This window comes from Oreochromis aureus, linkage group 15 (assembly GCF_013358895.1).
Source record: "Oreochromis aureus strain Israel breed Guangdong linkage group 15, ZZ_aureus, whole genome shotgun sequence".
NCBI lineage: Eukaryota > Metazoa > Chordata > Actinopteri > Cichliformes > Cichlidae > Oreochromis > Oreochromis aureus.
Window position 1 is genome coordinate 17,895,573 of NC_052956.1, and position 24,622 is coordinate 17,920,194.

A 24,622-nucleotide genomic window follows, 5' to 3' on the forward strand; every position below is an offset into this window, starting at 1 on the left:
ACGAGTTCAGTGACCTGGGTGAAAGTTTGTTTGATATCAGAGTTTCGTTTTAAACAAATCTGAGTGGATTCCCTGTGACTTAACTTTGTACTCTGAACTAGTGATTAGGAAAACAACAGCTAAGCTATTTTTATCCTTTTTTTGCATAGTTTTGGTTAATTGCGGGAAGCATAATTATATCTGTGATGATTTAAAGGTTTTAGAGTTAAATTAGGAAGCACAGCTCACAGACCAAATGTTCCTCTGTGTCAGCTTTATACATGCAGACAGACAGACAGACAGGGTGTAGTTATCACCAAGGCCAGGCTGGAAATAACAGTTTACTCACCAGGAGAGTCCACTGTGGTAACTGAGGAGCTGGTGAGACTTTTGGAAACAGTCACAGTTCTGTTTTTGGCTCATGCCTGTGACCAGTGAAAAAAAAATCTGTTCAGTGAAGTCATTAAACTTTTAATTTACCCTCAACAGCCACCGATTCAGGCGCCTTGCCCTTGGATATTGGAAGCTAAAGATATTTCTGAGGTAAATTAAGAGGTTAATTAAACGTATGCTATTTTGAGAGTCAATTAACAGTCATTTTACAAGCAGAAATGCTTAAAATTTAATGGTCGCACATTCTTACATGTGATTGAATACTAAATAACTTTGTAGGCCCCAAATCAGGTGAAGGAATGAATCAGCTTGTTAATGCATTTATTTGTGATCTTCCAGATTTTACTGAACACGTTTGATAGCTTCATCTGTTTGTTCTGGGACCATGTGATCTCCACAAACTACACTCTGGTGTCGCATGCATCCATTGACTTTATAACATTTTTAAAAAGGGTTGTAGCCACAGAGTCTGAAGCTAATGCAGTCCCTTAAACCTGCATTCTTTTTAATGGCCAGCAGGGGGCGACACCTATGGTTGCAGAGAAAAATAGGTCTGATTGTATAGAAGTTTACAGGGTAAAAACAGCCTTTACGTTGCTCACTCTGATGCCCTCGTAAATAATTTCCTCACGAGTTGTGGGCTTTGTCACTAGTTTTTAGTTTCACTAGTCGTATTAATGAAGTGGTTCCAGAGTGTAGTGGTTTACACTATGGTGTAACAAGCGTAAGACCCCTAGTTTGATCCTGGGACTCTTTGGGGTTGGGTCAGGAAATGTATCTGGCATTAAAAATCTGCCAACTCAAACATGCAGAGCTACCTGGTTTGGCGACCCTTTGTGACTAAGGATGATTATCCAGGGTATGGTCATTGTGTGAGCCCACAGACATTGCCCTAAAATGCTTTAAAAATTTGTCAACGCCACAAAGAGGGCCAGCCCCAGTTTTGGTGTCCCGAATTAGTAGAGGTAGGAGCGAGGAACGGTTCTGCCTATTTAAGTTTTTGGTCTGTTTGTGAATCTGCTCGAGTAGCTTTGCATGACTCACAGTGTGAAAGTAATTCTTATTTATCTTACACTAGCACCTCTTTTTTTTTTAAAGATCATCTTCCCTTTTGGAAAACTTCCTTCTGATTGGTTGCACCTTGTAAACAGAAGGTTTGATCAGCAGGTGGGTGTGGTTTCTGTGAATCTGAGATAACCCTATTAAAGGTTATGCCCTCTCACTCACCTCATACACAGCTAAGAGCAGACAAAAGGAGTCTTTAGAGCAGCTTTTGGCTCATGGGGATTACTTGTGAAAGCTCTGACCTCATTAGCTGAAATGTTTGCTATCACTCAAACACTATATGACAGAATGTTGTCACTTTAACAGACTTGTAAAGACGGCAGTGGCTTACAAGAGCTGCAAGTTGCACATATACTTGACAAACTTATATCAGCCTGTCTGAGTCTGTGTGAGACAGAAGTAGCACTGAAACAGCAAGTTTTAACCACTGCATAAAGATGTAAATGTGTGTGTGAGAGACTAACTGGAAGGAGGGATCCTTCTTTTGTCTGAATGAAGCATGAAGTCTCCTGGGAAGCTTTCAAATCCTCTCTGGAATGTGTGTGTGTGTGTGTGTGTGTGTGTGTGGCACTTTTGAACAAGGAATGCAAATATTTGTGTGTGATTCACTTTTGTGGTGTAGTGTAACTGTTGCCATGGTGACCCTGTCCTCTGGTGATTTCTTTGTTACCTGACAACTTCTTTCTTTCTTTCTTTAACCTTATGTTATTTCCTTTTTACGTCCTCATGTCTTTTCTTCTTTTTGTTTAATTCCTTTGTTTCTTTCTTTCCCTCTCCTCCTCGCTCTTCCCTCTATATCCTTGTTTAATCCTTGTTTAATTGTCCTTGTTCAGTGCCAGCCTACAGCTCAGGTTTCATCAGCTGCTCTCGTTATTAAGTTTATTTACCGAGCTCTCAGCTCATCCTCTGGTGGCCCTGAACTTGACTGTCTGGCTCTAGTTTTTGTTTGCAGCTGGGAGTGTCTGCATGAGTCTGCATGTGTACACAGTAAAGTTACAGTATTTCGTTGGATTAAACCAGTTGTTTCCTGTAGATTTAGTCTGTTTTTAACAGGTCTAATAAAAAAAAAAAGAACGCTGATGATGATGTTTGTTTTTTTTAATGTTTTTCTGTGAAGACCATATATAGAAATGTGCGGAGTTCAAACCAATTCACATGCACGTAAAGTCAAAACACAGAAGAAAGAACATCGATGGAAATCAGGAATAAGAGCTTTGAGAGCACTCTGATACACTGTAGCAATTAATTTAAATTAATTTATTTTTTAAGTCCATTAAATGTATCAACATGATCTTTTAAAAAAAGAGATAATTGGTGCACAAGGTAAAAAGAGGCTATGTTATGATCTTTAGAAATGGTTCTTAAAAATCCTCCGGTTCATGTTTTTGCAAGACATCGTGATGTCAACATCACCTGTACAGGTGCATTATACTGACACAGATATCTGTATATTATTGACGGGCTGTTAATAAGCTCAATAGTTGCACAAACTTCTGGGTCTTTACCATATATCAAGATATATTGTCAGATTATTTATTTGAAATGCTCCAAAGGGTATGAATAGCAGAAACACCTGGCCAGAGGTCCACTGAAAAAAATTATTTTCTTTGCAGTCTGTCAAAGTTTCAGATTATTAAATTAGTTTTTACTAAAATTTACTTACTAAATCAAGCTTCAGGGAAAATAACTAAAAATTGGGCAATTAATTTGGAGTCATCAAGTTGAAATTTTGACTTGCAGATGGGAATTTTTTTTTTTTTTTTTTCAGTAGCAGAAACAAGCTTCATTAGCTATTCGTGTAGATTTTCTTTTAGCTAATTATCTCGTTTCTCTTGTTAGTTACCCGGTTTTGTAGCTCTTTCGCCCTATGTTGTTTAAAACTTAACCCCTTTATCACCCTTGTTGTGTGCAGTTTCATGTAGGAACTATTTTCTTTCTACTACTCAATGGAAGCATATTTTTTTTTCCTTCAGTGAATATCCAGGTACTGAGCATTTATTGCGATGTTTTGTGTGTATTGTGCAGGATGGTGATGGAGGAGGGGGGGCAGAGAGACAGAGGGAGGAGAGCTCCAGCGATAGCGCAAGCAGAGGAGAGGCGGATTTTCCTGGAGCTCGGTGAGCAAGTTTGAGCCTTCGTTTAACCCCTAAATGTTTCTTCAACCATGTCAACACTTCCTTTAAAGATAAATATATCTTCTTAAATAGATCACACTAGTCGCACTGAGACTGAGGAGAGCTATTTACTGATGCTGTGTTTCTTCTTCGACAGGGGAACAGAACTTTGATGCCATTTGTCTGTCAACATATCGAACGGCCTGCAAGCTCAGATTTATACAGAAGAGATGCAACTGTGAGTCAGAACTGGCCTCGTTCACAACAGAAAGATGCGTTATTAAAATAATCATGTGTCAGTTTAGGCTGACGTAAAAGGGAAAATTTTTACATTGTGACATATTATTATAATAATAAAATGAGTGCAGAAAAAATTGATCAAAATCTTACTTTTTATTGAAAATAGTGAAGCATTGCACATCTTTCAAAACCTATCAAACAATAAGATTCTTAAAGTTAAAAAGAATTTAAACACTTTGACTTCCTTACTCTTCTTCCAGTGCATCTCATTGACATTTACAATGTGATCGAAGCGGTGCGGGACGCTGGTCTAAACGCAGTAGAGCTGAACGCTGGCATCTCTGTGACCAGACTGGAGAACCTCGTGTCCTCTCTGTTCAACCAGCTCAGCAAACGCCTGCCCACCACACACACCATCAACCCGCAGCAGAGCACCGTCCTGCTGGTTGAGTTCTTACTGGCTGCCATCGAGTGGTAATGATTAGGAAGTCGCAACAGTGAGATGTGGCCCTCCACATCCTGTTGTTGCCTTTAAATGAGTGTGTCTTTGTCATAGTTTCACAAACGTCACACGTGCTTTTGTTTGTGCCGCAGTGAGCCGGACAGCCGTCTGACGGTTCTCTCTGTAAAGGCGATGCTGGCCACTCTGTGTGGAGGGAAGCTGGTGGATAAACTCCGCTGTGAGTACCAGTCGATACATCACAACAGACACGAAATCTCTTGCATTTCCTAGAAAATGATCATAATTATTACCCCCATCTGCAGTAATAGTTTGGTGTGTTTGTTGTTAGTGACTGAGGAGCACATGTGTCTTTGCTTAAACCACAGTATTTATAGTAGTGTGAATGTCACTCAGTGTGCTTGCTATTTCCTGCCATGTGCTACATATGAGTCAACTCAGTTTCTTTTGTACAGCCCATGACATGAAAACCTAGAAAACAGTGGGGGGGAAGTCACTGACATATTAAAACAAGCGAACAAATAAAAATTCAAACTATACAAAAAATAAAAAACCTGTAAAATAGAGACTGGGGGAAAGAGAGGCAGAGCAATATGAGAAGGAAAACTAGAAATAAACGAATCAGAACACAGATGTGATGTTGATGGATAAAGGGTACATCTGCTCTGCATAAACCTGACCACTTATTGTGGTTTAATCTGCCAGTTTGTACAGTGGAACTGTGTGTTTGGCCATGGTGACCCATACCATGAAGCTCCTGGTGCACAGTTTCTGTGCTGATGTTAATGACAGAGGAGGTTTGGAGCTCTGCAGAGTCGGGAGAGCGTTGGTTACTTTTATGCACCATATGCCTCCACAAGTGGTTTGACACTTTATAACTGAGTTGCTGTGGATCTTAAACATTTTCACTTTGCAAGAATGCCACTTTGAGGAGGGATTACAAACAGGTTTGTTACAACAGTGGCATCCTATTATAGTACCACGCTCAAATTTAATGAGCTCTTTTTTTTTTTTTTTTTATACACTTACAGCAGTGGGACTGAAAACACCTGAATTCAAAGATTAAAAGAAGAGAACCAGCAATTTTTTTGCTATACAGAGTCAGTCCCTGCACATTTTCTTTCTGAATGATTTGGATCGTTTTAATCTTATTTTCAGCTGCAAACTGTCATTGTAGCAAATGATGTTCACTGTGAGAGGTCGACCTGATTGCTGATTGAAATTATGAATTTTATCTAGGCTTTCTTCAGGCTGTGGTGCACACAGTCATGTTAAAGTGGAACACAATACTTTTTTTTATAATATTTGTTTATAAATTGGAGTTTTTTTTATATTATGATGAAATCCTAAAACAGGGGTGGGGAAGGTTTCTTAAAATGCAAAAACTGCATCAGTTTGCGCCAGCAAGTATTGCATGATAAGAGTGGTTGTCCAAAATGTTAATTTTATCCAACTTGGACATCTGGATCAGTGACAAAGGTGTTACCTGTGGACTGTCACAACACAACAAAGTAAGGTGGTTAATTCATGCAGATGTGCTTTGTATTGTGAGTGCACAGACTGGTGATTGCACATGTTTTGCTAAGTGGATGGTTCACTAAACTTTCAGAAAACTTTATTAAGTTGTAAAAAACATATCCTCGATGTGGCCTAAAGCAGTTTAGTACAAGCTTTGGTACATTTTACCTGTAGTTATATTTGTTTTTTACAGGAAATCTTTCATTCTGTTTATATGTTGCATATGCGCCACCTGGTGGACGAGAAATATCAGTGCTGCTGTTTGCTCATGCTTATTTACCTTCATTTGCGTTAGGGTCAGTCAGATTTCCAAAAATGTACCTGCTAACCTAATCAAAATCAGCTGATTTTATTTTTTTTAAAGAACTTTAGTAAATTTAATGAAGCCATGACCAATTTTATCTTCACACCATGAAAATTGTCCATGTCACAGACTCGAATTACATGGAGTGGGCAATAGAAAAAAGAAAAAAAAAACCCTGAAAATATCATGTGCACCTGTACTCAAGAAGTTTTGAAGTCTCAAAAATGCTTTAAAAATTAAATTAGATTTAAGATTAAATTAAAAAGCTCCAAAGTTAAACAAAAACTCAGCTGAGAGAGTCTGGCTTTTATGACACTCACTGATCTAATCTGCCACACTTACTGGTTAAAGTCAAGGTTAAGAGAGGCACTGGGTTTTGGACATGTAGTATTTTAAGCTGTCTTCTTCATTTTGTGTGTGTTTGTGTGTGTGCGCACGTGTGTGTAGATGTGTTTTCTCAGGTATCTGACCCCAACGGTGTATTGGTACTATCCAAGTTTGATCAATTTCTGAGGGAGGCTCTCAAGCTGCCCACTGCCGTATATGAAGGGCCTTCCTTTGGCTACACACAAACCTTAGCACGCTCCTGCTTCCCCCAACAGGTAAACAAACAAACACACACACACACACACACACACACACACTCACACACACACTCACACTCATTTTAACTGGTTGAAGGATGAAACAGGCTCACTGTGTTGGTTCTGTGTTCATAAACAGCCTTGCTCTTATTTTGTAGAAGAGAGTGATGCTCAACATGTTCCTGGACATCGTGGCCGACCCTCCTCAGTGTCTCATTTGGCTGCCTCTGATGCACCGCCTGGCCAATGTGGAGCATGGTACAGACACTGTTGATATAATGCAAACTATCTAACAGCGGACCTGGTTTATTAGCAGAAATTTACTTGCAAATAAACCTCCACCAAGGCAGCTCACTCTCTGGGCAGTATTTACATTTAACAGAACAGTATTAGATTTTACATATATTTATTTTATTTTATTTTCTCTTTTTAAACATACTTTAAGAGGTTTTATTGTGCAGTAAAAGTCAGATAATGGTGGCATGACACATGTCAGGGGGTTGGGAAGCGTATCTGCAACCGGAAGGTCGCCGGTTCGATCCCTGGGCTCTCTGTCCTGGTCGTTGTGTCCTTGGGCAAGACACTTTACCCTTCCGCCTACTGGTGTTGGCCAGAGGGGCCGATGGCGCGATATGGCAGCCTCGTCTCTGTTAGTCTGCCCCAGGGCAGCTGTGGCTACAACAGTAGCTTGCCTCCACCAGTGTGTGAATGTGAGAGTGAATGAATAGTGGCATTGTAAAGCGCTTTGGGTGCCTTGAAAAGCGCTATATGAAATCCAATCCATTATTATTTTTATTATACATATAATATGTGGGAATGGGTAATAGATAATAGGCACTGATTTGTAAATAACTGGAAATGAAGAACTTGAGCTTATTATATAATATTATTCTGCTGCATATTTTTAACTAACTAGGCACATTATTCTCTTTCTCTTTATAATACTTCCTTTAAAAACATAGTGATTACACAATGTTTTAAGGTCATTTTGAAAGAAAGGTAGACTTTTACAGAAATGCAAAACTGAGGTCATATGTGACATAATATTTGGATGCAAACGATAATGGGATATTTTGAGCCCCCTTAAACCAGTATATCATCTCACACATGGTGCCAATATAAATAAAGGTAGGCAACTTTTAAGCATAATTTAAAAAAATACATTTTATGGAATTTGACCTTATTTGACCCTGAAGAAGAGGCTAGAGGTCCAAAGTAACCTAATATTTCGAATCTCCATATATCATTCCCTACATGTACTGTACTTTTACTGCACTACAAGCCTCTTAAAGTACATTATATGTTGTCAAAAAGTTTTAAATAGCTCCGTATAGCTGAGCATGAATGGATTCCTAACACGACTCCACTCAACTCTAGACACAGTTTTATCAGAATTCATTCAAAACCTTTTGAGTCATTGTGTTTACATCGTGTTTCACCTTTTGCCTGACGGTGTGAACAAACTAAGGAAGCTGGAGGGGAAATGGCCCAAAAAAATAGAATTATGCTAAACGTGTCCCCTGTTTCACCCTCATTTCTCCTCAAATGTTTTTACAAATTAAAAATAGAATTTTGGTAAAAAGTGCTGCTAACTGCCTCAAGTGGAAACCGTATTTTTGTTAAAAAAAAAAAAGGGTAATTTTGTTAGTGCCAATCAATGTTCTGTATCTAGAAAGTTAATTAGCCACAGATTTGTCTGGTGATTAACATCAGTGCGTGGGAACAGGAAAAACATAGAGGCTGACTCCACTGTGCAAAGAACCCTTTGTCATCCCTTATGTTTTTATCGTGCCTTTAGATATTGTGGACTCTTTGTAAAGTCAGGTCTTGGATGTAAAATGGATTTTATTGTGGTAATAACTGATTATATAAAAATAAAAACCACAGTACAGCACAGTGCTCTCTCTTTATCAATGTCTCATGCTTTCCCCTCTCTCAGTCTATCATCCCGTCTCGTGCTCTTACTGTCGGAGCAACGGCATGACAGGCTTCCGCTATCGCTGCCTCCGTTGCCGCGGTTACCAGCTCTGCCAAAACTGCTTCTGGCGTGGCAACACCAGCGGCTCGCACAGCAACAAGCATCAGATGAAGGAGCACTCTTCCTGGGTGAGTCACGGAGCGGTTACTCATCCATCACAGCAGGGGGCTCTCGCTGTGCAGAGGCGCATCCAGGCTCATTTGTAGTACAGCTGGGACACTTTTTTACTTCTTTCCATTACCGCACAAAAGCTAATGAATGAAAACAAGTTATAATTCATGTGATGTTTCCTTTCCTTGCTCACTGTAAAAGTAATAATAAGTAATGCCTGAAAGTACTTTGTTTTCCGCAGTTGGCTGAAAAACATTTAGCAAAAATATTTAATTTCAGTGAATAATTTCATTTATTGAGCAACAGTTAAAAAAAACAAGAACAGATCATTTGTAAAATAGTTGAAAATGGCTGCAAATACAAAATTATTGTATTTAATTAATTAATATTTATGTTTGTTTCCCTGTTGAGAAATATTTAAAACAACTCTGAAATGATCAGGACCCACACAGTGTTTGAGTGTCAGTCGCAGCGCCTTTATTTTGAAAAACCGTGTTTTTCACTACTTCGACACCTTGTGTTCAACCGGGAAGCCAGCTTTCCAGCGCCTTCCCACACCACACACACCACTCCTTCCCGACTCCAGACACTAAAAAGGGGGAGAGCTCATTAGTTGCAATCCCTCTCACCTGTCCCCTCTGACCTCCCAGCACCACCTGTGACCTTACCGTACCACCCCTCCACTGCAGCAGAGCCAAAGACCACACCCCTGCCACAACAACATAATAACTCTGGAGGCTACAACTACATAACAATAGCATTTTAAACCATTAAAATTCACAGTGGTCGCGAATGTAATTGTGGCCTCCATTAGTGCATTCTTCATTGGTATTCTTTGGAGCTTGAATCCATCGTGTATCATAATTGACGTATCGTATCCGAGACCACTCAGTGTCCTGTCAATTATTTATTAAATATGTAAATTGTTAATAAATGGTACTACGTGAGGAAGTCAGGAGTGCCAGAGAGGTATGTGAGGGTGATGCAGGACATGGATGAGGACAGCGAGACCGTGGTGAGACCGGACGGGTGGAAGAGGACTACATTAGCTATCAACTCTGAGCCCCTTCTTGTTTGCAGGCTATGATGTTTGCAGACAACATTTCGACCTGTAGTGAGAGTAGGAAGCAGGTGGAGAGGTGGAGGTATGCTTTGGAGAGAAGAGGAATGAAATGTGTGTGAATGAGAGTGAGACAGGTGCAAAGGTGAATGTGCAATCAGTAGAAATAGTGAAGGTTGATGAGTTTCAATACCTGGGGTCAAACATCTAAAGAAATGGACAGTGCATAAGAGAGGTGAAGGAAAAAGTGCAGGCAGGGTAGAGACATGAGTGTCAGAGCTGATGTGGACAGAAGAATAGCAGCGAGAAGGAAAGGAAAGGTTTAGAAGGTGGTAGTATGTATGGTTTGGAGATGGTGGCACTGATAAAGAAGCAGAGCTGAAGATGTTCAGATTTTCATTTGGATTGAAAGCAATTGAAAATGAGTACATCGGAGGGTCCGCTCAGGTTGAGCAGTTTGGAGATATAGTTAGAGTGTCGAGGCTTAGATGGTTTGGATATGTGCAGAGGAGGGTTAGTGGACAAAGGAATTTGAATATGGAGTTGCCGGGCTCTAAGTTCAGTGATACAAACACAAGGGTCTATTTAATTTGAAAGAAACATTCAGGTGCACACTTCACCTGCTATGAATTTCTCACAATCAAAGATGATGCTTGTACACATGTGCAGAGAAAACATTTTTTTTTAAAGTTTGAGGTGTTAAAACTGTTCCCCTGTTCCAGCTGTACTCGCTCTACCCTCATTCTGGTATAAAACAACCTAAACCAGTCACATAGCCTCCTGGGAAATGTAATTGGTTTCAAAAATAAAAGCACACATTGTAAACACACCTTGATAATTCTGGGCAAAGGGTCAGTAGCTAAATGCAGGTGTACACATAGCCAAATATTTATAGCTTCATACTCAAGCATGATGTATTTATTTGAATTGAAGCAGATAATTTAAATAAAAGTTGCTCTAGCCTGAAGGAATAAATGTTTTTAATGAAGAAATTATGTATTAATAGAAGGAGATATAGTTGTTGAATTATTCATCAGTAACTCTTTGGCATAATTTTTCTTGTTAGTGTTTCAGTTTTAGGACTAAATCCTCTAACTAGTGCAGCTCCCGCCTGTCATCATGTAACATTATATACTCATCGTAGCTCAGGCTTTACATATATTTCCATGTGATTTTTTTTTTTGAAGGACTGGGCTTTGTGCTTCATTTTTATTCTCAGTATATGTCCTTTTATTTATTTATTTTTAACAAAGACACCCAACAGGAGCAACCTGAATGTGGTTCATGGGAAAACAGATGCCTGATTTTAAGATTTGTGCTCAGTAGTTAAGTGTCAGTGCATTTTCAGGTTAAAAAAGGGCCTTTGAAGGGTTAAATATGCACATAAGCACTTGTACAGTAAAGCCCTTGAGATTCATTAAATTATCTGTCAAATAAGTTGCACAGCGTCACTGTGGTGGTCTAGAAATTACACCAAAGTGGTGTAAGGGCTGACAGAGAAGAACCCAAAAGCAGGACACCAAGAGTCAGAATAAACCCCCGTGAATCCAGATCTTTAACCCAGACAAGCAGAGATCATAGACAGGAAATACACAAATCCTGGAAGGGAGACTATACAAACTCAAAACTAGTCCACAAGTCAATACACGGGATAACAAGTGAACACAACAGCCAATAACAAGAAACACGAGAAGGATCAACAACAATGGAAATCAGTAGAAGCCTTAAATGGAAAGAATAGAAAGTGATCTGGCAGCGAACAAAGGGAAACTGGGAGTACATATATACAAGTGAGTGAATAGCTAAAGGGCAGCAGTCTGTTCACTACGTCTGTGCTGCAGTTTAGTTACCAGTAATTAGCAGGTATCTCTGTTTTCGATAAGTGCTGAAGTTGATTCTCTAAAACGGGCTTCACACATCTATTGCACTCATGCAATGTGAGTTCATGAGCTGATGTTTGTGTGTTTGTTTTTGTGTAGAAGTCACCGGCGACAAAGATCGGTCGAGCCCTGAGCAGGACTCTGGGCTGCGTGTCGTCCAGGGAGCCGCCGCACCCAGTGTACCCAGAAGAACCCGAGAGGACCCTTAACCTCGCCAACATAGTGTATGATATGACCTCCCAGCACTCACACATTTATTACACTAAATGTCAAAAAGCTAAATGTGACTGAAATTTTCAATAACCGCTTTTTTACTTATGCAGGTTGTTCCTGTCAGATCAGTGCGGTCTTACTCAGTGAGGCACAATAGGATTAATTTCAGCTTCTATTGTATTATATTATATTATATTATATTATATTATATTATATTATATTATATTATATTATGTCCCCTTTGGTGCCAATTATCCCGTCACTCAGTTCACCTCATTAGGATGTTAATTTAACGTACAGTGATAGTTTTAAGGTATGGAGGCCTAAAACTGACAAAGGATATAAGTTTCATTACACATGCCAACAAAAATATCATGGTATTTTTAAAAAAATAAAAATAATATGCTTCTATATTTATTTGCTTTTGTATGAATTGATTCATTTACTGGCCTGTATGACAGTACTGACCTAATTATTACACTAAAAAGCTATACTTTAAGTAAACTTAACCTTGTTGAATGCTTTACCTAAATTCAGGAGAAAAAAATAAATGCTGTCAGTCATACACACCACCTTTTATCAGTCTGTTTTTTGTGAATTACGGAACATCTCAGGAACCGCAATTGATCTTTACACCGTGTCACTTCTCATTGGTCTCCTAAATACATGCATCGGAAACAAATATCTGAGAAAACAGTTTAATCTTCTGACTTTTGCACAAAGAAAATGCACTATTCTCGTAAAACTCAGATGGCACGGGATGATATTGGAACACATCCCACTGGAGTTGCCTGGTCGTTGGAAAAATGTTATAGAAAATAAAGTTACTAAATAAAATGAAAATTGAAAACATGAAAATCGAAAACAAGCAAATTAAAAGTGTCAGTTAACCAATCCATACATGTACATTTTTAATATTTTCAATTCATTTGTTTATTTTGGTGCTTTTGGGCTTCCATATTGAGGGAGACATTGTCCTTTAACTACTAATCAATCTAATTGATGTGCCTGTACAGTTTGGTTATGATTTTGGACTGTAAGAATTGAACCTGGTGCCAGTTAAACTGTGTGATGGTAACGTTAACGACCTTTAAACATTATTCTAAAACGTATTCTAGATTTGACATATAGGCCTACAGGATATCTGTGTGAATAAAGCTAAAAAAATGATGACTGTATGATTAACACTAATATTACTGGACTGCATATTTTTGAATTCATGTGTAACTACCCTCTATTTTGCTAAAATAGACCTCTAATTTGCTCTTATTCGTTTGTAGTGTATGAAAATGTTCATTTTGCTTAAAAAGAAGATTGTTTGATTTTTGCATTGAACTTATTTACATAAAACCCTTGATTTGCTCATTTTTTGTGCCCAAGTTAGACGCCTGCTGGGCTGTACAGGTGTTATTGTCTCTTTGTGTCTCTAAAGTCACTAAAGCTATGGAGGAATATTCACTATGAGGCCTCCTCGCGTTAGATGGCACAAAAAAGATTAAAGTTTCTTGTAGCCATGATGTTAATGTTTAACAGTTAAACATTTAAACACTTTCAAAATAGGAAGTGAAACATCTACAGCTTAAAAGCTAACTATTCGAACTACAAAACTTTACATTACCTAGAAAACTCAGATAACATAAATCATGCAAAAGTCCCGCCTCTGTATATCCAAACACTTCGGTTGCTCCGCCCCCTGTGGCGCATCGGCATTGTTTAATTTTCCACACTGAAGCCGACCAGGTCATCACAGACCTGCAGGCGTTAGGCTCATACTCAGGCCAGCACACACAGGCTGAATTTAGCACGGGTGTGAGTATGCTTTTTTAAAAAATGCGGTTTCGATTTCAGACTTAAAAATGTGATTATTTATATTCTTTTTAAAATTTTCCTCTGGATGTGCGCTCACACCACTTCCCTCTCTTACTTTCTTTTCTCTCTCCCTCGTTTGATCTTTGGCCTGTCTGTGTTTGCTCAGACCTTTTACAGTTCACTGTGCATGAATGCACTCAAAAGCATGTGAGAGTGTGTGACTGTGTGAATGGGAGCGCAAGAATGCGTGCTTTCTGATAGGCAGGCCTCGGCGGTTTAATGATTTAACGTCGCTATCCTTCCTCCGTGTTAACTCTGTTGATAATAAGCCTCTAACGCGTGTTTGTGTTTGTGTGTTCAGACCATCGAGACCCGTCGGGAACACCAGTGAAGCCATGCTGCTGTCTTCATCAGCTCGCGAGCCCTCGAAAAGGTAAAGACTGACATTAGAGCTGATTAGAAGTGTGCAGTTTTGTGGCTCCATTTCTTTTTTTCTGTTTAAACTAAAATTTTTCTAATATTTAAGGCAAATACAGACCTTAACTTAACCACTGTGTCAGGCAAGTTGGTTGGCCAGCTGCTATTTCAATAAATCACAGCTCCGAGTTGCAGTGTGAGGCAAACTGGGTGAAGTGAAAGCTTACTAGGTTGTTCTATTAGTAATTTCACATTAACGTAATCATATGAGTTAACAGAAACAAAGAGGCTGTTTTTAGCTGCGTGAATACACAGCAGAGGGTCTATACTGGTGATACAGGGCTCGGTAGCATGAGCGCTTCACTTGCACGCAGTTAAAAATAGATGCGAACTCTTCAGAACGATTTAAGGGCTCGTGGTGGGTGAATAAAAAGTAATACGAGATTCAGCCCAACTCAACACCAGTAAAACGATGCTGTCATAGGTTATGAAGGAGTCTGCAGTGACTGTGATCTGACACTGTGAAAAAGCTGTTGAATTAAGTGGAAGTTAAAAGAAAAATTTAGTTTTCTATGATTTTTACATTTATTATATTTCTTGTGAAGTTTCCTGCAAGCTGACAGCAGCCATCTCTGACACCACCATACAGGTGTCTGTCTAAAAGCCAAAACACGTACTCCACTACATAGCTTGTAAAATCTTAGACAGTTATTATTTTGCAAGTAATGAAAAAATTGTGTATTTAAAAGTTTCTCGTCCTGTAAGAGTAAGAATAGGCTCTCGGCCTCGCAACAACCCTGAATTGGATAAGTGGAAAAAGATGGATGGAAAGATGATTAAATACTTTTTAATGCTCGTTTGCAGCTCCTTATTTCGGTTCTTTATACAAAGCTGCTCCAGTCAAAAGAAATGTTAATAATACAGAAATAATTGCTTACAAACCTGATCACAAATAAGGAAGAAGTGATCAAAACACGAGGGAGAGAGAACACCTTACACCAATCACACAGTGGACAGTGGTAACTCAACTTCTAATAAAAAAAAACAGCTGAAGGGAGAAGTTGGTGCAGATTTAGGGATGCTAGCTGCTCCACCCTCTCTGGGTTTGTATACATGAAGGTGAGCCTCCACAGCCAATCAGTATTTGGGATGAAAAACAGAGTTCACAGAGGTTAATAAGGTTAATCAAAGAAGTAATAATCAGTGGAAAAATGTGCTGGTAGAAGCGTGATTCACACTTCAGACTAAGCCTTAATCAATGTTTACTGATCCAACTTTCTTCTGATTGGCTGTCCCTCGCAACCAGGTGCTTTAAAAGGCAGATGAGTTGTCCATATTAGGGCTATCCCCTCTGTGACATCATACAGAGCCAGTAGTAGAAAAACTGTGTGAAACGAAGCTTTTCAAGCTGTCTGGAGGCTGAATGTCTGGCTTGTACATACACTGACTGCATGATTATTAGTCATATTTAATATGAGCATCCAGCACTGGAATAATATGACAGAACATAAGAAAAAGCAAAAAAGGCTCACTTTAAACTCTGATGCTTTGGGTTCTTCTGAACTTTTTTTTTTACATTTTATGGACCAAAAATTAACTAATAAGAAATATTGCATGTTAGTGAATAATTGAAATAATAAAAGATATCCATAGCATATAAAAAAAAAAATCATAAATTTTTCAGTTATTTCTGACAAAATCCATGTTGAAGGTGTTATGAAAATATTATTTCTTTTTACTCATATGCACATTTATTAAGAGAGATTTTGTGTTGACTTGAAGTTAAACTGATGTAATTCCTGTAAGACAGACTGTTATCTGATACTGGCTGATTACTCTGCGTCTGTTTTGTGTCCGTCCAGCTTGGCGGCGGCTCAGCGAATGAACGAGGAGCACGCTCTGATCGCTGCGTATGTGAATCGCCTCCAGGGCAGCCCGCGGTGAGAAGGGAGTGAGGGGTGGTTACGTAAAGGAGTCAGGGAGGCAGTAAGGAGGAGGGCACCGTGCTGCACAGTTTAGCTGAAGCCTAGTGAAATGTTGTAGTTTACTGTCATTCTAATGAAGAGAGAAATCAGCAGTTACAGAATATCCTGGTAAATTATTCTGTTTCTTCTTAGCTTTTAATTTCACTTATATTTATTTCCAATAATTGACATTGACAACGGAAAAAAAAGTTTTCTAATCTACAATAAAATCCTGTTTGGGATTTTTTTTTTTTATTGTAATACTGCAATTCCTATTTTGAAAGTGTTGCAATTTAAAATATCAATACAATACAATATTATTTATATAGCACATTTAAAACCAAAGGCAGACCAAAGTGCTTCACAATAATGCAATAAGTCATTGTTATAAAACGGTAACAAAGTACAAAACAAGCACTAGTACTAATCCCAACAGATGGGAAGCACTAATTAAACCAGGAGTGTGGGCTAAATAAAATAGATATCAGGCCTCAGTTCAGCGATGGGGTCAATTCAAAATATAAAATATTATCTAGGAGAATCAGGAATAATGCAGAAGTGTTAAATATTGGCCTAATATTGTCGTTAAAGGACAATTAGCAGTCTTGGAAGTGCATCTCTTGCATTATAAAATACAGACAAAATAAAATTATGAAGTAATTCATTTATTTTTTTAAATTCAGAAACCAGAAGGAGCAAAAGCTTCCTTTTTCCTGTAGTCTTCTGTTTTAGCTCTGAGGATTTTTTTCAACACAAGAAAAACATAGCCTGCTTTAAAATAAATAATCTGATATATATACACACACACACACACACACACACACACACACACACACACACACACACACACACACACACACACACACACACTGAATTAGGAATGCAAATGGTTAAGTGTTGAGTGCGCATTCATAAATTAACCTGCTAACAGTGTTATGAAAAATATTAAATTGCTTTTCCATGTTTACAAAATAAGGTTAGACACCACAGGCAGAAAAAGCAATTTTATGTACCGTTATGCAAATACAGTGGCTTGCAAAAGTATTCGGCCCCCTTGAACTTTTCCACATTTTGTCACATTACAGCCACAAACATGAATCAATTTTATTGGAATTCCAGGTGAAAGACCAATACAAAGTGGTGTACACGTGAGAAGTGGAACGAAAATCATACATGATTCCAAACATTTTTTACAAATAAATAACTGAAAAGTGGGGTGTGCGTAATTATTCAGCCCCCTGAGTCAATACTTTGTAGAACCACCTTTTGCTGCAATTCCAGCTGCCAGTCTTTTAGGATATGTCTCTACCAGCTTTGCACATCTAGAGACTGAAATTCTTGCCCATTCTTCTTTGCAAAACAGCTCCACAACTGCCCTGTGACGGCCTCAGAGGTTGTCTAAGAGAATGTTGGGAGCAACAACACCATGAAGTCCAAAGAACACACCAGACAGGTCAGGGATAAAGTTATTGAGAAATTTAAAGCAGGCTTAGGCTACAAAAAGATTTCCCAAGCCTTGAACATCTCACAGAGCACTGTTCAAGCGATCATTCAGAAATGGAAGGAGTATGGCACAACTGTAAACCTACCAAGACAAGGCCGTTCACCTAAACTCACAGGCCGAACAAGGAGAGCGCTGATCAGAAATGCAGCCAAGAGGCCCATGGTGACTCTGGACGAGCTGCAGAGATCTACAGCTCAGGTGGGGAATCTGTCCATAGGACAACTATTAGTCGTGCACTGCACAAAGTTGGCCTTTATGGAAGAGTGGCAAGAAGAAAGCCATTGTTAACAGAAAACCATGAGAAGTCCCGTTTGCAGTTTGCCACAAGCCATGTGGGGGACACAGCAAACATGTGGAAGAAGGGGCTCTGGTCAGATGAGACCAAAATGGAACTTTTTGGCCAAAATGCAAAACGCTATGTGTGGCGGAAAACTAACACTGCACATCACTCTGAACACACCATCCCCACTGTCAAATATGGTGGTGGCAGCATCATGCTCTGGGGTGCTTCTCTTCAGCAGGGACAGGGAAGCTGGTCAGAGTTGATGGGAAGATGGATGGAGCCAAATACAGGGCAATCTTGGAAGAAAACCTCTTGGAGTCTGCAAAAGACTTGAGACTGGGGCGGAGGTTCACCTTCCAGCAGGACAACGACCCTAAACATAAAGCCAGGGCAACAATGGAATGGTTTAAAACAGAACATATCCATGTTAGAATGGCCCAGTCAAAGTCCAGATCTAAATCCAATCGAGAATCTGTGGCAAGATCTGAAAACTGCTGTTCACAAACGCTGTCCATCTAATCTGACTGAGCTGGAGCTGTTTTGCAAAGAAGAATGGGCAAGAATTTCAGTCTCTAGATGTGCAAAGCTGGTAGAGACATACCCTAAAAGACTGGCAGCTGGAATTGCAGCAAAAGGTGGTTCTACAAAGTATTGACTCAGGGGCTGAATAATTACGCACACCCACTTTTCAGTTATTTATTTGTAAAAATGTTTGGAATCATGTATGATTTTTGTTCCACTTCTCACGTGTACACCACTTTGTATCGGTCTTTCACGTGGAATTCCAATAAAATTGATTCATGTTTGTGGCTGTAATGTGACAAAATGTGGAAAAGTTCAAGGGGGCCGAATACTTTTGCAAGCCACTGTATATGCATGTTTAATGATATAACGCATCAGCAAACTATAACATAAAATCTGATCTGGGAGCTATTTTAATTTAACCCAGCAGAAAGCAGTTAATTAAAAAAAGGTCCTCATATGCGGACACTAGGTTTACTTTACAGTACAACCAATAAAATGCTTGTTTAACAAAGTATAAAACACTTTATAGAGCAGAATGAAGTATATGGTGCTAAAAAGCAAAAATGTCCCCACATCAGGATGTACAGTCTTGGTGTAAGTAATCACCTGGGGATGTTTACTGGTGATGCTTATTAGTTAAAAATTAGCCCCGTTAATTGTGCTTACTCCGATGCTTACTGAAAAATTGGGTGTCCTCATCCTCTGAGCCATGCTTAGTTCCAAACTCTGTAGTTTTTTTCCCTGCTGTGTTCAGAGCATTTCATTCTTACACAGGTGGTGAAAAGAGGTGTTTTCCTAAAAGTGTTTTCTGAGAGATAAAGAGATGCAGAGAGACACAGATTTTACCACATTTATGTACTTAAATGGATTATTTCTGAAAACTTGAAAGTGATCATATTTACCTGCATTAAATTCATGCGTCATGCTCTTTGCTGGTTTAAATACAGTTTTACACTGGACTCAGTAAATTGGAGATTTCCTGTGTTTCAGTGTTGACAGCCCCAGCAGGCAAGACGACGAGCACAAACTGATCGCTCGCTACACCACACGACTGGCAGAGACCGAAGGCACAGGAGTGAGTCGAACACATCTCCTCTAAGCCTTTAACTTTAATACTGCATATGCATGCATATGCTCCGACTACATGGGGATCTTGTTTTGGTTTGTACATGAAACCCATTAACCGTTAGTTTCGGTTTTAGGTGATCCCGACGCGGAGCATCAACTTTGACGCGAACAAACAGAAGAGGGAGCTCATTGCTCAGCTGGAGTCTAAAAACAGGTAGAAATATGTGAACAAGAGCGAGGTGGAGAATTTAACTTGTTGGGGGAAAAAAACGTTAGAGCTTAAGGTCTCATAAAACATACAAATAAAAAAAGATGTAATTATTTAAAGATATAAGATCAATATATGAGAGCCAAATCAATAAAAAGTGACAGAAAGAAGCTGAATGGTTTGTGGTCGTAAATTTGATTAACCGTAACCAAGTAATTACTTTTTAGGGTGCATGATCAGTTTTTACAGTTTGTTCTTTCACAATAAAAGCACTGTTTGTGTAAACATCGGTGGTCTGGCTGTTAGCTTGTGTTTGTTTTTTACTCTCTAAATCAAACTTGTGCATCATTCCAAAAACAGATTCCTCTAAAGCCTGCTGAAGTTCGCCATCTTGCCCCACTTATTTACAGGCTGTTCATTCCTAAAATACTGTGGTATCAGGCTTCAGCTGACCAGTGTGATTTTCATTTCCCAGAGAGATCTTGGCAGAGATCAAACGTCTCCGTGCAGAGCATGACGCAGCGTGCCAGCCCAGCCCGGAGAAGGGCAGCACCAACCCGACTCTGCTGGCCGAGCTCCGTCTGCTCAGGTAAACACAGTTCCTCTGAGACCTGCTGTTTCTGTACAGAAAATATACATATAGTCGTTAAAATGTACATCTTTTAACTTTGTGAGTCACACCCACAGAAAATATGTTTCACAAACAATCGCTCTTTTGCTTGCTGCGCTATAGTTTCCGGATTTTGCCACACCACCACGGTCAGAATTGGCGGGAAAACTTGCCGTGTTGCTCTGCGGCGCAGAGGGAGAGTTCTTTATGGCAGATGGTACCGACAGATGGTGGAGTTCACAAAAACACCAAAGAAGGAATCACTTCCAACGCACTTATTGCGGTTTTCAGTAAAAACAAGTCCTTCAAGAAGAGGAGAGGAACTTGAAAGTGATGAAAACTGCCTGGCTTTGACGTAAACAATAACATTTCTGCCCTGAGAGATGTTAGTCAGGCATTTTTTCCAGCATGTTATGGAAATTTAAATATATAATAATAATAATAATGATGGATTACATTTATATAGCACTTTTCGTGAACCTCAAAGCGCTTTACAATTCCATTATTCATTCACTCTCACATTCACACAGTGGTGGAGGCAAGCTACAGTTGTAGCCACAGCTGCCCTGGGGCAGACTGACAGAAGCGAGGCTGCCATATCGCGCGATCGGCCCCTCTGGCCAACACCAGTAGGAGGTAGGTGAAGTGTCTTGCCCAAGGACACAACGACCGAGACAGACAGAGCAGGGGATCGAACCAGCAACCTTCCGATTACAAGATGAGTTTCCCAACCCCCTGAACGGTCGTATATTTTAAAAGTATATATTTTAAAGTGTGAAACAGAGCTGTTATATTAGATTTTTAGTTTTTATTCCAGTTTTCACGCTTACATACCTGATAAAACAGCCACATGGCAGCAGTAGAATAAACATTTTTCAGATTCAGCACGTAAGAGCCCATCTTTTCTATTTTGTTTCTGTTTATCTGGAGTTTTCTACTTCCTCCTGGTGGCCATGAGACCAAATGAGGTAAAATCTCTCCAGATTTAAAATAGTATGAGGTAGTCTTGCAGTGAGTTACCATAGAGCTTTTTCTAGTGTTTCCTCTTACTGAAAACCTGCATTCTTTCTGATGGCCAGTTTTTCAGAATTCTCCATCTTCTTTCGTAATGGTTTTTCTAGTTCGGGTCACAGGAGCTGGAGGGTATTCCAGCTGTTACAGGGTGAGAATAGGGTTAAAAAAAGAAAATGTCACCCAATGCAAAGTGAATCTGCCAGCAATTTTCCCTCTTGCCCTTGGTCTGGTTTAATGAGTCACTAGTTTCCAGTCTTACTGAATGCACCGTGGTGATCATTCTGTAAATTATGGTATCTGTTAGTCAAAAGTCAAAAAGGAGGGTAAGGTAGGGCACTCTTTAGACTGTCGCAGGGTCCTCCGGTTCAGTCACAACCGCCCCTTGTTCATAATGGCAGCGGTGAAAATGCTCTTCAGGACAGGACTTAACGAATCAATGGTTGATCACACCGGCTATGTCCAACTAGAGTTAATTTGGTACCCAGACTCAGAGCTAGATATTGTTACTAGAGAAAACTGCTAAGCTATATCTTAAATAATACAGATAAAGTGGCGTTTCTGAGGTTGTTGACGAACTTGTTGGCTAGCTTGCGGGTAAAGTGTTACTCTGGGATAACAATAAAACAAAACTCTATTTACTGAATGAGTCAGACTCTTGTTTTCATTTGTTTATTTACTCATTTATCTTGCCACGTGAAGGGAAGCCAGGAAAGAAAGACGAGCTCTGCTCTCGCTTTAATGTCTCATCCAGACCGCATACTGTTTGGTGGAAAAAGATTGTGAATGTTAAACTCTATGCCTGCTGTTAAAGCTTTGTTTCCAGAAAGCCCTGCTGCTGCAGAGCATTTTATCAGTATTTTGAGTGCACTTTTGTGTATATATTCATCTTAATTTGAAGTCCTCGAACAGACTTGGTCTTTCTCTCCCTGCCATCTTACAAAACATTGAGGATTTCTGACTAAAAGTTCACGTAATCTAGGTGATATTCTCGTGGAAAGACTCTCCTACATGCTCTTCGATAACTTCTATCCTCTCTTATTCATCTATTTATTAACCTCATCACACAGCTGCTTCTGTGAATTTCTGCAGATTGTTTAAGCACTTCAGGACTGTGAATCTGATCTCTTGTTTTTCTTCCATGTTGCATTTCTGATCTTCTCCACATTTTGGGACTTAAATCTATTTTTACTCCAGCTCCTGCCTTCAGCGAGCCTTTGTAATGTGTGTGTGTGTGTGTGTGTTTGTGTTCCAGACAGAGGAAAGACGAACTGGAGCAGAGGATGTCGTCGCTGCAGGAGAGCAGGAGGGAGCTGATGGTGCAGCTGGAAGGACTGATGAAGCTGCTCAAGGTGACACACACACACACACACACCACACACACACTCTGATTTAAATCTCCAGCAGTTTGTATTTTCTCACACTAGAGGGCAAAGTCTCCCTTGCTCCTCACACCCCCCTCTTTCTGTCCTTGCAGTAACAAGCCTCATTTTCCCCTCTGATGTTTCCTCCTCTATGACTTTTCTGGCTCTCATTGTGTCTGACCTCTTGTTTTCCGTTCTTCTTTTCCGCCCTCTTTGTTTTCCGGCTGCCCATGTTGTGATCCCTGTAGGATGAGGAACAGCGTCAGGCAGTAAGTTCATACCCTTTTTTGGGAAACACTGAAACTGTGGGATTCAGTCCTTATTAGTCACCTGAAATATCACATGCAATTAAAAAATTGCAAAAACAGGCCTGTACATGATTAAAATGTGGCTGATCGCACCTTCAGAGTGCTCTCCATATGCATCACTGCAGTTATTTTTCTGGCGATCCCTGTCACGATGCTTCTGCCACACGAACCCAGTGTTTAAACTTTAAAGTCATTTCGGGGAAGAGGGAAAAAAATCACGGAAAGTAGGGCAGGTGGTGAGCAAAGATTGAAAACCTCTTCACGAGATGTGGAGAGAAAAGAAACCAAACACTCCCTTTTCCTGCACACTTGCACAACAATCATCTGACTTCAGTTCATGTGCAGGGAGGAAAATAGCTGAGCGGATGAGCGGCGGTTTGGACATTACTTTTATTTTCAGCACATAAAAAGGCCCAGAGCGTCATGGTAAAGTGCAAACTACAATCACACCAGAAGCAACAGCCGCTAAGGTGACTCATGACTCTTTGCAAGCACTTGCACAGGCAACATGCTAACACAAAACAAGTGAACAACTCTGGAAACACAGTGACGTTAGAGTGAGTGTTTTTTGTGATGAATCCAGTCAAGCAAAGCCTGATTTTTAACCCGAACCATCCATTTCTAAGTGTGCCTGTTTTTGTAATACTCTGGTCTTGTTTTCATCCTCGTCGTTTAAGTTAATAATTAACTTCATCCATTTTATGCCACTTATAGGCAATCTACGTCTTAACTTACGACGTACCTGGAAACTCTGTTTAATCCTATGCCATAACCTGACCTTCACCTCCTGAGAAATATTACTATATTTCGGGTCGACGCGACCTCATGCCGTTCAAATGACTTGAATGGTGCGGAAGGTTGTGATGTAGGGTTAAAACTGGTTTCCGATTAGAGCGTAGATTTACTGCAGAAGTCTAAATCAAGCTTAAGTCAGAGCAGGTCACCTGGGAGGTGCCTGGAGGCATCCTGTTCAGATGCCCAAGCCATGTCAGCTGGTTCTAGTAACTAATTGCTATCCAAACTAAAAGGTTAAGTTGTAGAAGTCCACACACTGGACGTATATTCAAGCAAAATGCAAAAGGTGTGATCTTGTAATCTAAAACCTTCTAGAAGTAACATTAACCAGCTCTGATAACACCTCTCATCTTGTAGGCGCAGGCAGCTGGCTCTTCTCACTCCTCTCCCTCTCGGCCGAGCCCGTCAGCCGTCCGCTCTGTAGGTGCTGTACCCTCCCAGACACACATGTATCCTCCTCAGGACTCCCTCGCTGGGGTGGGAGGTGATGTACAAGAGGCTTTTGCTCAAGGTAGGACTCATTTCTCTCCCACATGGCAACCTAAACAAAAAAAAAAAAAGAGTCTTGTAGTTTGCCTTCTTTGATATTAAAGGCTTATGTTTGAAGGAGTTTTTGTTTAGTTAGACCGCTGAGACAAAGTACAGTGGGTCGGATGTTTTGAGTGAAGCATTTTCAGGTCTAAAAACACCTTTTTCAGCTGTTTGAGGGAAGCTTCTGCTAGGATTTTGGTCTGGGCCGAAAAGCCTTGCATGTGGTTTCACTGCATGTCTGAGCAGCTCTACAAATTCCCTGTTAAGACTTTGATTCATATGAAGTAGTGCATGCTTGAGAACATACTCTGCTTAGCTGCTTTTCT

At 39.9% G+C, this 24,622-nt stretch overlaps 1 protein-coding gene across 5 annotated transcripts in view; it reads left to right on the forward strand.

Moving 5' to 3' along the window:
• Positions 1-24,622, forward strand: part of dtnba (dystrobrevin, beta a) — a 48,951-nt gene that overhangs the window by 13,051 nt on the left and 11,278 nt on the right. For 3 of the 5 annotated variants that reach the window (XM_031728620.2, XM_031728637.2, XM_031728629.2), the window contains 16 exons: positions 3,463-3,554; positions 3,709-3,789; positions 4,052-4,265; positions 4,386-4,471; positions 6,521-6,675; positions 6,816-6,915; positions 8,597-8,763; positions 11,786-11,910; positions 14,070-14,141; positions 15,988-16,065; positions 19,392-19,476; positions 19,604-19,683; positions 20,153-20,266; positions 22,554-22,650; positions 22,911-22,931; positions 24,123-24,276. In XM_031728620.2, coding sequence (XP_031584480.1) covers positions 3,464-3,554; positions 3,709-3,789; positions 4,052-4,265; positions 4,386-4,471; positions 6,521-6,675; positions 6,816-6,915; positions 8,597-8,763; positions 11,786-11,910; positions 14,070-14,141; positions 15,988-16,065; positions 19,392-19,476; positions 19,604-19,683; positions 20,153-20,266; positions 22,554-22,650; positions 22,911-22,931; positions 24,123-24,276 — 1,720 coding nt within the window. In that variant the 5' untranslated portion in view covers position 3,463. Of the gene's footprint in view, positions 1-1,520; positions 1,540-3,462; positions 3,555-3,708; positions 3,790-4,051; positions 4,266-4,385; positions 4,472-6,520; positions 6,676-6,815; positions 6,916-8,596; positions 8,764-11,785; positions 11,911-14,069; positions 14,142-15,987; positions 16,066-19,391; positions 19,477-19,603; positions 19,684-20,152; positions 20,267-22,553; positions 22,651-22,910; positions 22,932-24,122; positions 24,277-24,622 lie in introns of those variants that run through there. The other 2 variants (XM_039598835.1, XM_031728645.2) reach the window with 2 other exon arrangements.